Raw genomic sequence first — 16,239 nt, 5'->3', positions numbered from 1 at the left:
ACAGCTAGAAGACCAGAGTTCAATTCGACCATTCGGCCATCTCTGTGTGTAGTTTGCATGTTCTCCCCGTGCATGTGTGGGTTTTCTCCGGGTACTCCGGTTTCCTCCCACATTCCAAAAACATGCTAGGTTAATTGGTGACTCCAAATTGTCCATAGGTATGAATGTGAGTGTGAATGGTTGTTTGTCTATATGTGCCCTGTGATTGGCTGGCGACCAGTCCAGGGTGTACCCCGCCTGGAGTGAATTGGAGTGAATTGCTGCGCTTTTGGGTCATTTGACAAAGTTAATGACAAAAGGCGGAATGCAAAGGTTGCACCTCATATTTGTTCTTTTACAGTGTAAAAAGACAAACAGCCCCTAACAAGTTAGGGCATATATGACAATTGAGTCAAATTCATACTTCCCCACAATGAACTGCGGCTCTCCAATGTTGGCAGCACTCGTGCATCCCCAGAGCATGATGCCACCAGCACCGTGCTTGACTTTATCTTGCTACTCACATGGCTGTGTTGTCATTTTCAGTGGACAGCAAAATTTGTATTGCTATACAAGCTGTACACTGACTACTCTAAAGCCATGTTTTTCAACTGGCGGATCTGCAAGCCGACCCATTCTGGAACAACAGGTCAAAACTGTAATTACAGTATTTAATGTAATTTCCTGATATGTCTAATGTTCATTGTTTGGCATCTTCTTTCTATGTGTGTATTCTGTTATTATTGGAATTATTATTATCTGTGTACTAACCAATGAATGTTGTATTTTGGTGTGTCTTTTATTCTGTTTACTTGCTCTATTCAACTTCATTCTTTTGTAAAGTGTCTTTGAGTATCTTGAAAAGTGCTATACAAATAAAATGTATTATTATTATTATTATTATTATCTGAAATTCATTTTGTAGATATGATTGATGGTATTTTTGCTTCTAAAGATGACTGGATTGCATAACACTAAATTCTAACTCACAATACAATTGGAATTCATGTTTCCCCTCAAAGAATCCCTCCGCAGCACTTATGCAGCCCCAGTCAATGACGCTACCACCACCATGCTTAACTGTATGCAAAGCCACAATCACTTGCCAGCTATTGTGTTGCCTCGTTTTCAGTGGACAGTCGAGCTACACTGACATACAAGCTGTACGCTGACTACTTTAAAGTATATCCATTTGCTGAAATACAAGCATTTTTGTGAGATACTGTATCCTTGTAAAGGCGTTGGCTTTTTAAAATACTTATATAGGATGTCAGTATAGTGTGAAGGGGACGAGAGGATGCTAACTGGAATTCTCTGCAGTCTCCATCATCGCTTCAATTCAGCAGCCCAACAACCAGATGGGTGTGGATGTGTTTCAAATAGCAGCCACATTTGCATTTAAACTCCACAGCATCCTCCACCTGCTGCCTGGAGAGACTGGTCATTTTCCACAATGCCACCAAAGCAGTCGGGTCGCAATCCCCATTAAATATTAGCCCGTGTTGATGCTATAAACCAGCTTCTCTTTTACAGCTCCATATTCAGTACAATTTGAAACAGGCCACATGTAATTACGACTCCCACTAGACTTGCAGGGGCTAATCATTCAAAGTGTGCAATGAAGGCTGACCGCAAGCACCATCAGCATCAGCATCAATCAAGCTTGCATTATGTCACGTGATCAATGCTGAGGATAGGCTGTAATCATAATGAGAATGAGAACGACAAAAGGCTGATGACTTCTTCTTTAAGTGCATTTTAAAAGCTTGACAGGAAAGGTCAGACTTTGTCAGAATTAAATATGACATTTATATTATGCTCTTTTTTGTGCAGTAATTAAATTTAAAGGGCATGTTTGGGATGCATCATACATGTTTTATACTATTGATTTATGACTTTGTTTGATTCTGTGAGAAGCTTTGAAGCAACCACTGTGGTCACTATATCACATGAATGCATCTGCGTTAATTGACACAGGAAGAGAGTGATGAAAAATGTAGAAATATAACTTACCCCAAGGATAACGGTGTCCTCCCCTTGAAATAATGGGATGAACTTATCTCCACGGAGGATTTCCGACTGGTTGAGTGGACGAAAACGACACAATACCTTGATATTACATTCTGCATTACTGTCAGCCATTGTTGCAAAAAAATTGTGCACCCCCCAAAAAATATTAGAAAAAACGACGGGGTAAAAATAACCTCTCGTGCAACCTGTTCCCAAATGGATGCTTCTGTGCACGTGAAAGAGAGAGATGGCAAGGCGGCGAGTTTTTCTACCGTGCCCCAATTCACGGAAGGGATTAATCACACTGAGCAAAGTCCACCAAATAAAACCTATTTTTTAATGTTAAAAAAACATAAGCCTATGTGCAAATTTGGATGGGAACAGATGGAGAGTTGCACTGGGGAGTACAGTCCAAACTGGTCCGGTCGCGTCTGGACTAGCAGCATGTTGGCATCTCTCTCTCTCTCTCTCTCTCTCTCTCTCTCTCTCGCTCTCTTTCTTTCTCGGTCTCTCTCTCCCTTTCTCACTCTCTCTCTCCCTCTCCCCCGTTTTAGCGCTCTAAGTGGGCGGGGCCATGGGATACTCTCATCAGCACCACCACAGATGAAAGCCCAGCCTTGGCTCCCTCCAAACCTGGCAATACTCTCATTGTTACTAATTAGATGCTACTCAAACTTGTTTGGGTTGCCACATCAGAACTAACACCCATTCACTCACTCTCCTGAGACCGAAGAGAAGAGGTGATGCTGCTCTTACAAAGATAGTAATACTCATATAGAGTCAGAATATTTCAGTCTAGTGGTGTTACGATTACCGGAACTAATATAAAGAGGAAAACCTGGCATACCAAAATTCAGGACACTTATTAATGAAGTAATTTGCTTACATAGATCTTGGGCGCCATCATCTGGTTAGACTGCTACATATCATGCCTAACTAAGTAAATAAATAATTAGCAAAGTATAAATGATTGCTAATAGTCAAACTAGCACTTAAGTGAAACAGAAGGATCATTTTTGATCCATTATAATTCGAATGATAAAGGTAAATGGCTCTAAATCAGTATTTAAACAATACGCATGCGCTTGTTTTGTGCGTTTACTTTGTTTACCAGGTTGTGCCATTTGAGTGTGACTCCGCTTGGAAAGCCTACACAGTAACACCGCCCACTCGTGATCGCTATACACAAACCCAACGCACACCAGGCATACTGTCAAATCCATCTAGTCGGAAGCCTCCGGTTGTCGCTGACTCCTATTGCTTTTTGTCATAATTTGGTTCAGTTAATCGATAAGTTTGTGAACACACAATTTAGTCAATATAGTTGTGTCGGCGTCGCGTCTAATCTCGCACACAATGGCTGACCCTAAATACGCGAATTTACCAGGAATTGTAAGTAGCTAATGCTAGCAGATAGCTTGGCGACCGATATCATATTAGCCTAGCCCTGGCAGCTGGGTTTGTGCTAGCATCGTTGACTCAGCTGTTTGCTATTTTTTTAGGAGAACTATAAAACATATAAGTATAATTGTTTTTACCAGCTAATTGTCTACTTACGTGGCCGACTCAGTTTGGTGTGCAAAAAGCCATTTGTGGCTCTTTTTGCATGTTTGAATGAGCCGGGGCGTTGGCCAGGCTAAAGGACGCTACTTCTAAATCATCTCATTTTATTGTGCTATTGACTTTTTTCATAGGCCTTCAACGAACCGGATGTGTACGAGACAGGGGACCTCCCAGAAGATGATCAAGCTCAGTTTGAGTCGGTAAGAGGAATGTTTAAATAAATAGAATGTCTCAATAATGTTTAAAACCGCTTAGGTACAAACAGTATATGACCATCCAAATACCTTTGCTTTCCTTTGTAAACAATTCAAATCAGTTCACTTTGAATGGACACTAACATTGAAATGGCATTGTTATTGCATATTATTAAGTCTTTTGGTCCAATTTCTACATAGGCTAAGTACCGTATTTCCTCGTATAGTGGTAATGAGCGTTCATTTACTTGAATGAAGAGAGTACTCGCCCTTTACCAGGAGTCTTCAATGTTATTAATACAATGCAAACACTTAAGGGGAACTGCATTTTTCATTTATTTATTTAGCCCATTATTCACAATCCTAATGTGAAACATTTCTTTCCCTTTTCTGTGCATTTAAGCACAAGAAAACACGTTAGTATAAGCTAGCGAACAATGGACGTCATGAAAAGTACCTATTTCACAAAGTAAAAACACAGACAGTGTTCCATTTACATAATGGACTCATAGTCAACTCAAGTTACAGCAATATGGTTATTGTAGCAGCTAACACAAAATCACTATTTGGCGGATTAAAACAACGCCTCGCTCGCCGCTAGTCTCTGCATCACTAGTCTCTGCCTTGCTCTCAATTTTGCTACAAAGACTCAACAAGATGCTCGATTGCTGTCAGCATTTTTTACCTGAGGACTGGAGCACACGTCTTGTGCTGGAAGACACAGCCATCCCAATGAGAGCGGATATTGTCAGTATTGTCGTTATAGTGTAACTAATAGGTTATTATAGGGCAGGGGTCAGCAACCCGCGGCTCCAGAGCCGCATGTGGCTCTTCAGCCTCTTTGTTGTGGCTCCCTTTGCAATGCTTGAATATTTTTTAACACCACAGTGGGGAAAAAAGCATGTCTTTGTAATGAGTTTAAAAAAATCTAACTTTGTGTGAGTCCATGAATGCATCCTGACTGAGTTCTGACTGGTGATTGGATGAGTACAAGGATGAGCAGACAGGATGCTATTCAGTTCTCTCTCACAGGTAAACATTAAGGAACATACTTTATAAATACTTTTCATACTTTCCCAAAGCTATTTGACAATTCTAAAAAATAAATTAGAGATCATATAAAACAGCGGCATTGGAACTTCAGGTATCAGGTAAGTTTACAGTAATTTACACATATATTTATGTAAGTTTATATTTAATATAATACTAGCAAGAGTACTCCAACTTGTTTTTTTCTTATCTGAACTACTTTGATAGCCCCAAATTCCCTCCAATTTTGTTTTAAACATACATGTTTTGCGGCTCCAGGCTATTTTTCTTTAGTGAGCAAGGGGGTGAAATGGCTCTTTTCATAATAAAGGTTGCCGACCCCTGTTATAGGGTAATGTGACAGCGATGCACCTAGGAATGAAGTTTTGGTAATGTTTCAAATAATCAAAATACAGCAAGATACTGTAAGTATTACATGTTATCCTCAGTACGTGGTAATGCATAATCACAGCATGAATATGAAGCCGTAAAATGTTGTTAGTTTTTTTTAGAGGGCTTTGGGGTTGAAATAAGCAACATCCCAATGCTGTGCATTGTTAGCTTGCTCCGACGGCGTTGTTTTCTCTTGTTAAAATGCACAGAATATGCGTTCCTGTTTCACATAAGGGTTGTGAATGATGGGCAAAATCAATTTTAAAAAGTGCAGTACCTTTTTAAGACCGGGGCAAATTTACATGCATTGACCGGATTGGTGGATTGTAACCAGAATCAAAATAGAACATTAAACTCTGTTTTTTAATTTTGTTATGATTTGATTGCCTTTAATAGTGTGGATGCCAATGTTGGAGGAAATATGGTGCTATCAACTTCAGTGTCTCCCACACAATTGCAATTGAGTCGTAACTAGCGACACAAAAGTCCCATCATAAAGTGTTCACGAGCAAAGAGAAACGGGTAGCACCCTCCCCAAAATAGTAGAGCCAAATGTACGTATCTGTGGCAGTCCAAATCAATTTTTCACTGCTATTGATTAATGAATATATGGGAAACACTGAATTTGATTCAGAAATAAGTCAAATTCATGTATAAGTATGTATCCAATAGTATATCTAATTGTAATATATGACATTTGTGAAATTAGATTTTAGTGATTTTAGTGGCACCAGTTGTTAAATGTGAATTGAACGACGCAGATTCAAACGCTAACGGGCATTTTCCCCTTCCATGTTTCCTTATTGGCTCCTCCCTTTCCCAATGCCCTTGTTTTGACTCTAACCCACCTCTCCTCGGAGTCTAGTTTGTCCAAGTAAGGCTGCATTTTAGTCCTAGTCAACTTAATGCTATTCCTTATTTTGATGCATGGTTTTATTATACTGTGATCACTTTTCCTTCCTCTGTTTTCAATCAGAACACAGAATATGCAATTAAAAAAATGACCTTTTCATCACAAGTATTGCTAATAAAAAAACAAAACAATTGCAAGTCTTCACTACAAGCGTATGTCTGTGTACATAGAGAAAGAAGTGTTTCCCCTCTAACTTGTCATGCTCAAGCAGCTTCTTCATGGCTAACCTCCTTGCCCTGACTAACACTGGTGTTTTAAAGGCCTCTACACTTTGATTGCATGTGACACTATCTTCTTTTCACACAAATTTAGAGGGCTTCAAATTCTTCATTGTTAGGATGTTATTCTACGGTGGTACATTATTCTGTTATTGACTGTAGTTAATTGGTTCTACACCTGACCGTGACAAGTGAATTTCCTTATTAGTAGGGTTCCTTATTTATAAAAGTATTTTCGTGCTTACAGTATACAAAAAAATGTTTACCTCTTTAAATATTCTTTTTAACATTATTAGAGCCCTTCAGACATTAAGTTTACATTGGTATTACCCAGTATTGTCGTTATAATACGAGTAAAATTACGAGCCATTTAAGACATACATAATATGTGTGTTGCCATAAATGTGTTCCAGTGCTGGGAGAGCAGAGTGGCAGGCAGACAGGAAGTGACATTGGTTGGGCGTTACTTTGCGTGCATTACGGATACAACAGTAACCCGTGTTTTTATTAGGGATTATTGTGCCCTTTCCGAGATGATAATATAAACCTTAAATATAAGTCTGTTGTTCCAGCAATCATGTCTATTGCTTGTGTGTGTCTCACCAAATATTACAGATACTTAGTGAGTGTAGAATACCATATATTATCACGTATTTTGTCTTCTGAATGTCCTACAGACACTTATACACACTATCCAGTGGGATACATTGTGGTTGTCTGCCATCATCTGTAGTTTATAGAATTTGTAGAGAATCCTACCTCACTGCAGCATTTTACCAACTGACCACAGGAGAAAGGAGCTATGTTGTAAGATTATTTTAGGCTTTTCTGCATTTACTGCTTATCTTCTTTCCCTCTCCTCAGTCAGCTGACCCTGCTGTGTTTGTGTGTGTGTGTGTGGCATGTGATAACCACATTAATCTGTGTTGTCTTTCTCTCCCCCTGGCCCGCAACCTTTTTTATCTCCCTATGCTCTTCCAATACTTTCTAACTCTCTTTGGAAACCCAAGGAGCTGGTAAGAGCCTGACTAACTCTCCTCGTCTTCCTCCCACCCCCCACTCCCCTGCCCCCAAGTCTTGTCTTATTTTATGTTCTTGAAGCCAGAACTTAGTTGTGTTGTAATAAGTGAATTCATGATCATAAATCCACCTGATCAACCATCTAGATGTGTGACGACATGAAGCTTTTGGTTCCTTATTCCATTCACTGTTGTAGACCTTTCATGAATGAGTTTTTAAACATGAATTGGAGCCGTATTAATCAAACTGAAATCATCCAATGAAATCCAGCCCAGACTAATCTGCATCATTTTAACGTTTTCATTCATCCGTGGCTGTAATTTGGAATTCTAAAGTCATTATTGGTGTGCAATCAAGTTTTCCTGCCAATTGGAGGCCACGGTATGCTTCTTAATCCAGTGATTCCCAACCATCGTATTATCCAATTTCACCAGCGATGCATGGTGACAGGCAGAACAATGAAATGCTCTACCAGATGGCAGGAGGTACTCACCTGTTGCCATTCGTACAGAATAAGTTATGGCACACTCGGTGAGCTGCCATGAGATTTTTCTTTTGTAAAATATGTGCCTTGGCTCAGTAAAGGTTGGGACGCACTGCCCTAAGCAAAATGTTCTCAGTTTGAAGACGTTGCTGTCATGTCTCTTTAAACCTTTTCCGCCTTTTTTTTTTTTTAACTTGAAATTTGTGGTTTTCCATCTTCAGGAGGAGCTCTGCAGTGACAGTGTGGAGAGAATCGTGGTCAACCCCAATGCTGCTTATGACAAGTTCAAGGACAAGCATGTCAACACAAAGGGACTGGGTCAGTTTCTAGCGGACAATTCTGAAGTCCATATAGGGCTTTTTTTGTGACACTATTGACTTTTATCTCTGGTTCTTTTTTGCACAGACTTCTCAGACAGAATCAGTAAAAGCAGAAGAGTGGGCTATGAGTCAGGAGATTTTGAAATAGTGAGTACAGTCTGTTCTGTACACTGTCGACCCGTGTAATTATATTAGAAGCTATTCCATGTGACAGAAGCAAACAGCATTATTGTTTTGATTTCTACAACAGCAATGAGGTGGTGTGTGTGATCACATGATTTTGGCTCTTTGTTACCGATGTTTAGTAGTTCTCTGTGTTATTGCTTGTTGTGCAGCTTGGAGAAGGTTGTGGTGTCAAGGAGACTCCCCAGCAAAAGTACCAGCGCCTAGTGACCGAAATCCAGGAGCTCAGTCAAGAAGTGGAAAACATCCAGGTAGACAGTAATAGATGGGTTGATTCTATAAATCCACTCACACTCATGATATCATCTGACCCATGGCGTGCCCCTCTGCTGCCAGACTGTCACAAAAGAGAGCAATGCAGAAGAACGCCTGACCCCGGTGGTCCTCGCCCAGCAGGCGGCCCAGCTCAAACAGCAGCTGGTCTCTGCTCACCTCGATTCACTGCTTGGGCCGCAGGCACACATCAACCTGGCTGATCCAGATGGAGCACTGGCCAGGTGATACACAAACCTACAGTATGTGAGTAAACGGCTCACATTTCAGCAGGCATTATATCATCTTTTCAAAGGACAATGTCATTTGCAGTCACAGCAATGATGATTTACTATTCATTGAAAGTGACATACACGTCATTATCTAAATAGCTGGCAACACAAGTGAGTAGCAAAATAATTGTGTCATGCCTGGTGGTAGTGCCGTGGTCTGGAGGCTGCATGAGTGCTGCTGGCAATGGGGGAGGTGTGGTTCTGCATATTTCAAATTGTTGTTGAGAAGATATAACAACATGTTGACGGAAATGAAAGTACTTTTGTGAGATGCAGTGGGTTTTTTTTGGGGTGGGGGGGGATAAAAGAAGACTCGGTCGGTGTACCTAACAAAGTGTCCAGTGAGCATGTTGATGAAGGTCAGAGGATGCGGCCACCACTAACCTGTATTTGTCTCATCTCTCCCTCAGGCGTCTGCTCACACAGCTGGAGGCGGCAAAGGGCAGTCGCAGCTGCTCTGCGGGAGACAGCAAGCTGCCGACGTCAGCCAAGGGCCCTGATGGCATGGTTCTGTACGAGCTGCACAGCAGACCTGAGCAGGAGAAGTTCAATGAGTCTGCCAAGGTCAGAAAATGGCTGAATTGACAGTAGATATGTTTTTTTTTTACATGCATTACCTGGTTCACACTGTAGATGGCAGAATTGGAGAAGCGTCTCGCAGAGCTGGAAGTGGCTGTTGGCTCAGGATCAGAAAAGCAGGTAGACGTCACACTAATTCCATACACTAGTTTTCTCTTACACCTACACACGTACATATAAAATGCACATTTACTCAAATGGACTACTGACATTTGATTACTTGCAGGGACCCCTGAGTGCTGGCATTCAAGGAGCCAGTCTGATGGTGAGTAGTCAAACACTTGTCTCTGTCTGTCAGATGTGCAGCCAGAGAGCCGTACAAGCATGACATCACTTTATTTATTACTGTGCAGCTCATAGTTGCTTATTAACTTCTGACTTCAGGATACTTTAGAACTTCTGCAGGCCAGAGTCAGTGCGCTGGACTCAGCTACTTTGGATCAAGTGGAAGCCAGACTTCAGGTACGTACGTCATCGGCTACGTAGACTCGGTAAATGTACAACAAAGAGTTGATTTTCTAATGCACCAAACACAAAATGACAAATAATGACAGTGTTGGCATGTGGAGTTATGTGCGGTAACTAACGGCGTATTTGATCTTTTCATTTCCCATCACCCATTCAAGAGCGTCCTTGGAAAGATGAATGAGATTGCCAAACACAAATCAGCCATTGAGGATGCTGACACACAAAATAAGGTCAGTGTAACAATGTCTCACATTTGCCTACATTAACAGGAAAAAAAGGTCTTGTCAAGGATTTTATTCATCTGAAGTTCAAGTGTCTTTACGTTTTTAAAATGCTACACACAGTTGGCCGCTAGAGGGCACACACTGCTCATGAAAATGGGTGGAAAGCAAACTGGTTTTTCTCCCACTTGATTTTCCTTTAAGAATAATGCATGGCATGATTACCCTAAAGAAGCCGGTTTTAATCCAATTCTAATATCATGCTTGACTTGCAAAGACAAGGGGAGGGGCATTAATTGGAAGCTATAATATAACTTTAAAAAAATCTCATTACAGTGGATCCCCACAAGTAAAAGTTGTTTCTCAGTTATTTTCTGTCATGCCCCCCCCCCCCCCAGGGTAAGACATTTTTTCACCGCCGCCGACCCCTTAAATTTATTTGTAGAAAGGCACTTAATGAAAGTAATTACCTTTTACTTCACTTAAAGGGCAGCACATATGGCAGCATAGTACATAGTACACTCACCACTCGATGCAGGCTCTCTTCCTGTTTCCCAGAGTGCTTTGCTGTGCTGTTGTTGTAAATGGTGAATAAATTATATGTTTAGAGCTCACATAGTTGTTGGTTATTGTGCATAATTTGCATAAATTGTCTTGTCTGTTGTTATCTACATATTATATTGCTGTGTGATGTTTTAGCACTTTCTTTAAGACACTGTGAGAAAGATATTAACCTGCCCTTGAATTAATTGAAGCTGGTGGGTCATTATGAGCTATGATGTCGCTCTTCTTGGTTAAGTAGGGTTTTATTTCTTCCCAGATAAGGTTTGAGTGACACAGTGCTAACTGCATTGTGCTGCAATCTCCACATTGGTTCTTATTAAAAGGGAAGATCTCAATACCAATATCACATTTTTACTACTTAAGATTGTGTATTATTATTTTTTCAAATAATGACCATATTTCTAAAATTCATATCTCTTTGATTTGATGTAGTTGCGTATCGAATAATTTACCACAAAGAGATTTCCTCTACTTGGAGGATGGATAAAAACGTACTTCTATCTGCCATTAAATAAAATGAAATGGTCATAATAGAGGTAAAATATACAGCATACATGTACCACCGACCTCGTAACAGACAGATGGTGATGATATTTACTGGCTAAGGCTTAAAGCGAGGGTATGGAGTCTCAGCCTCTCGCATCCTTTTTGTGTGTTTTTGTTCTTAGCTGTCACAGCTTTATGACACGGTGCAGAAGTGGGAGGCCATGTCCACCTCTGTGCCCCAGGTGGTCCACAGACTCGTAGCTGTCAAGGAGCTGCACGAGCAAGGTAACACACACACACACACGTCTTGACAACTGGCTTTGTTGTTGTCACCTTACACACACACGCACACACTCATATGCAATATGGCTAAATGACTGGCACGGTATTTCTCCATTTAAAGGGGGGCGAGAAAAATCCAAACCCTAAGATGACACCCATGAGAGTTGGGCTGATGGCATTTATGTAGACGGGTGGGGGAGGGGCGCACAATTATCGGTTAAAAAATCACATAGAACGCTGTGAAGCTGCATCACCGTTGACGCAACTTGTTTGAACGCCATGTAACAAAGAATCCCGATGTATTAGAATTAACTAAGTCTTGCACTATTCATTTGCAAATACATTACACTTATCAGACACACTTACATGACATTTTACGCTTTTTATTGTCATTTGCATGGCATATTGCACTTTTATTAGACACATTTACACAATATATTACACTTCTTATCATTTATTAGCTCTACTTTTATCAGACACATTTACATGACACAGTCTAAGCTTGGTTAGCATCATTAGTTTAACCAACTCTAACCTGATGTTAACCAAAACAATTTTCCCATAAGAAATAATGCAAATCTAATGAACCTGACGTTAACAGAAACTATTTTTCCCATAAGAAATAATGCAAATCCAATGAATCTGTTCCAGAAAGCCACAAATGTTAACAGAAAACACATTTTTATAGTTCTGTGTGAACTGAAGTTACCAGTTTGTTTAGTTAGCTAATAGGCTGCTTACAAGGATGTTTTGTGATTTAAAAAAATACATTAAGAACACAGTTGGACTCGTGCAATGTATTAACAACACAAGACTCAACACGACCAGCTATGTTGTACGTTAACCAGAGAATGCACGCAAACTGAGGCAACGTCGCGATGGACATTTTGGTTGTTAACCAAAAAACACGCTAACCAGGGCAGAAGCGAACAGAGGTTCCACTGTATTACACACACTTGCATAACATATTATACTTTTTGTCCTTTACATGAGATAATACACCTGTCAGCCACATTTACAAGATATTACTCTTTTAGAAAACATTACGACCTGTCAGTCATAGTGACATGACAAATGACACATTATCAATTACAGTAAACAATATAATTACTCTTATTTACTTTTATCTGCCAAATTTACTTGTAATATTACACTCTTTATCAGACAGGTTTACATATTATATTTTTCTTTTAATGGCCAAATTTACACAAGGTATTACACTTTTTATAATACTTTTACATGAGGTATACTTATGTTGTACCTACTGTATATCAGCCAACTGTACATATATTTGTATTTGCCAAATTGACATGAAAGTGTACTTATTTATATGCGGTGTTGATACATAAGATTGAGCTTTTTACATGAGATGTTGTACTTATTAACCAAATTTACAGGACACTATACTTGTATCAGCTAAATATACAAGAGATACTTGATGGTACTTTTCATGAAAGGCCAAACGTACATGAGATGTACTGTAGATAATTGCCGTGCGATATCGGTGGTAGAATAAAGCTCCACGAGTAGACCGATGTTTTGTTCGCACAGCCATGCAGTTCGGCCAGCTGCTGACACATCTGGACACGACTCAGCAAATGATCAACAACTCTCTGAAGGACAACAACACTCTGCTGACTCAGGTAAGACGCTAACCGTATACACACTGCAGTAATATCATACACACTGTCGCGTGAATACCTGCTATTGTGTGTAAACCATCACCGTGTTGTTGCCGTCAGGTCCAGCAGACCATGAAGGAGAACCTGGTGGCCATCGAAGAGAACTTTGCAGCATTGGACCAGAGGATGAAGCAAGTGTCTCAATAAAGCAGGACAGGACCTACACAAGGACACATGAAGAGATAAGTTAGCTGGAGAGCAGCAGGGTGGGACTCAATGACTTCTTTTCTGACTCTCCTCTTCCTTAACGCTCCTTCCCTCCACCTCCGCCTTTCCCACTCAGAAAGGAAACGGAAAGTTAAGACCATTTTGAAAGGCGACATTTGTACTGTATACTTAGTTCTATTAATTGGCTCCCAGCAATGTTGGATGCATACTGTATAAATTAAAATACACACAATCTGTGTTAAATGTAAGGGCCTCAGAAGGAAAGAAGTGTAAATATTCCTCCATACCGATTTTCTTTGCTCAAGCTCAGTCGCTTGTATTTATATGATTCACCCGCTTCCTCATTGCCTTCCAGTCAACTATATTGTGGTCACGCAAACCCATCAATAAATGATTAACTCAGCCCAGTTGTATTAATTACACTAACTGTGGATCTATTTAGGACATTGTACAACTTTTGTACCGTTCCATTGTTGTTCTCATTTGGGAGCAGTAGGTGGCAGCACTTTATACTTTTTAGACTGAAACACTGAGTAGTAGTCATGCAATCATGTATGTAATCCCACCCCATCTCCATGTCTCATCAATTACTGTATACTTCCAGTTTGTTTCTCATATACCAGGTTATCATTTTTGGCATATATTACAAAATGTCATATACCCACATAGTCACATTTAAACAGTTGTGCATGCCAGGAAGCCCACGCGCACATTACCACAACACGAAGTTACCCAGCATGCCTTGAGGGTTATACATTAGTGTATTACTGTGTAAGCCCTTATTTCAATACCCACATACTGTGTGGCGTAGTTACATTGTTGGTTGCACCGTGAGTGGGGAGGCATTTGGTATGATCACCTCCTGTTGCTTTGTAGATTGTGGCTGGTCTAAGAGGTAACTTTTACATAGATTATACTGTACACTACAGTACTTGCATTATATATATGTCTATATAATCAAACATTTAGGGCATGTGGCTGTAAATGTTTTTATTAAAATGAGATAAATCTCCTACATGAAGGGGATATTCCAGAGCTGTTTTAGAAGGGTGTGTCCTCCCAGAGACATACCACCCACTGTACGTACAGCAGATCATGTTATACTGCATATGCGTGTCCTCATATGCTATCTGCCAGAGCATCTGTAGTCAATTACACCATAACACTGAACGGCACCAAAAGGAGTGATGAATAATAATACAGAACTCCCACTGAAAACCACAGATTTTTTATAATGTGCAGTAAAACTGCATTATAAACCAGATTATAATCCAAAACCCTCATTGAAAAACAGGATTTTATAATGCAGAACTCCCATTGGAAAACACAGCATTTTAGAACGTCAGAGTTTATCATATCAAAAGTCACACTGATAAACACAGGAATTTTACAATGCAACCCCCCCCCCCCCCCCCCCACACACACACACTCTCACACCGAAACTACCACACAATTATCTTGCCACTCGCATGTGTTGCCAGCTATTTTGATGCTAATCTGTGTGTTGGCAGCTACACTGCAATACAAGCTGTACACTGACTATTCTAATGTATACCCACATTGAATTTCTATAGTAATAGTACATACAGAAGACACAAGGACATGTTAAAGTGTAAGGGAAGAGGGTTTAGTTTATCAGCGCATTAACGGCTGTATCAGTGGTTTCAGCTCAGAGAGGATGCTTTCCGACAGCTGCTGTGTGTGTGTGTGTGTGCGCGCGCGTGCGCGTGTGTGTATAGGGGTGAAGCGACTGGGTGTGGAGTCTTGACTGAGGGCAGGCGGCGATGCAGTGGATGGAAATTCCCCAGACCGGGAACTACAATAATTATTTTTGCGGCAAGAAACACCTGAAAACATGTGACTGCCATGGTTTCTAACTGGGTATTGAACTCGTGTTGAGCACCACGCCCGTTACTTTAAAAAAGTAGCAGTCAAAGGTGTTGTGGCGCCTTAACATCTCCACTTTAAAACTCAAGTTAGACTTCTTTACCCTCAGCTCCTTAAATGGTTTCACCCTTAAAAAGTAATGTGTGTATTTTCTCCCCCCCAATTTGGGTGTTTTTGTCAATATTTTGTAATGTTTTGATAAGTAGGATGCAATCTACAAGCACAATGATCAACACTTTAAAAACTGGGCTTTTTATATGACTTTTTGTTTTGTCACATGACAAAATTATAATAATTGTTGTAATTATGCACAACAAATGGAAATGATGCAACATAAGCAGCACGAGGCTGTAAACAAGGTGCGCTAAAGATCCTGACAAAGTAAACAGACAGCCCCGGCCCCGGAGGTGGAGGAGGGTGAGGAGAGAGACTATGAGGGGCGGGGGGTGTGGGATAAGGGGGGTGAGGGGAGGGTTCTGGTCCAAGTGTGCCGAACTACTCAGCAACAGCCACTGGAGCCGTGACGTTTTGCCGGTGCTTCCTGCAGCGCTTGAAGCGGTCCTAGAGACAAGTGTTTAAGCTCGCTATTCGCTGCTTGGCGCTGTTGCTATGGGCCTCAGTCAGGGCGGGAGGGGGGGAGGGAACATCTTGTTTATGTCGCCATGCTGACTTTGTTAGCACTTAACTTACGTGAACTCTTTCACCCTTTACCTATACCTTATGCAAATCAATCATCTCTATGTTTTTTGTGGCACCTTTCCTATACGTGACCACGTGGTGCCAAGACATTAACTAGTACATCCTTTCTATGTATTTCATCTACTGTACATTTATGGAATGTCTACTGCCCACTGGCTATAAATAACCACGTGCAGCCAAGGGATTAACTCGTACACAAACACATAGTTGGCATTCATTTCATTTCATAATAACATAGACAGACTAGCTAATGGACTCGTTAACACATTTTATCTATGGGGCTTACATTTTTTTTGGTCAAATATACAAACATGCTACCCACGTGAATAACATGTAGTATAATTTCTACTAA

General features: G+C 40.5%; 2 protein-coding genes across 5 annotated transcripts in view; one reads left to right on the top strand and one right to left on the bottom strand.

Moving 5' to 3' along the window:
• kif5ab (kinesin family member 5A, b) overlaps positions 1-2,436 on the bottom strand; it is a 132,123-nt gene extending 129,687 nt beyond the window's left edge. For all 4 annotated transcript variants that reach the window (XR_009120040.1, XR_009120041.1, XM_058054644.1 and 1 more), the window contains exon 1: positions 1,993-2,436. Coding sequence is in view for 2 of the 4 variants with exons in the window: in XM_058054644.1 (XP_057910627.1) it covers positions 1,993-2,121 (129 nt within the window). In the remaining 2 variants the exon portion in view is untranslated. The remainder of the gene's footprint in view (positions 1-1,992) is intronic.
• A 738-nt stretch (positions 2,437-3,174) lies between these two features.
• On the top strand, positions 3,175-13,704 carry dctn2 (dynactin 2 (p50)). Its single transcript, XM_058055561.1, has 14 exons — positions 3,175-3,381; positions 3,684-3,752; positions 8,025-8,121; positions 8,209-8,270; positions 8,459-8,557; positions 8,643-8,803; positions 9,262-9,415; positions 9,485-9,550; positions 9,657-9,695; positions 9,815-9,892; positions 10,057-10,128; positions 11,352-11,454; positions 13,003-13,094; positions 13,194-13,704. The coding sequence occupies exons 1-14, from the start codon at positions 3,346-3,348 to the stop codon at positions 13,278-13,280; spliced, it is 1,215 nt and encodes a 404-aa protein (XP_057911544.1). The 5' UTR covers positions 3,175-3,345; the 3' UTR covers positions 13,281-13,704.
• Positions 13,705-16,239: the final 2,535 nt, after the last annotated feature.

This window comes from Doryrhamphus excisus, chromosome 18, assembly GCF_030265055.1.
Source record: "Doryrhamphus excisus isolate RoL2022-K1 chromosome 18, RoL_Dexc_1.0, whole genome shotgun sequence".
In the NCBI taxonomy this organism is placed as follows: Eukaryota; Metazoa; Chordata; class Actinopteri; order Syngnathiformes; family Syngnathidae; genus Doryrhamphus; species Doryrhamphus excisus.
Note: the sequence above shows the minus strand (reverse complement) of the source record. Positions and strands in the feature narration are given on the sequence as shown.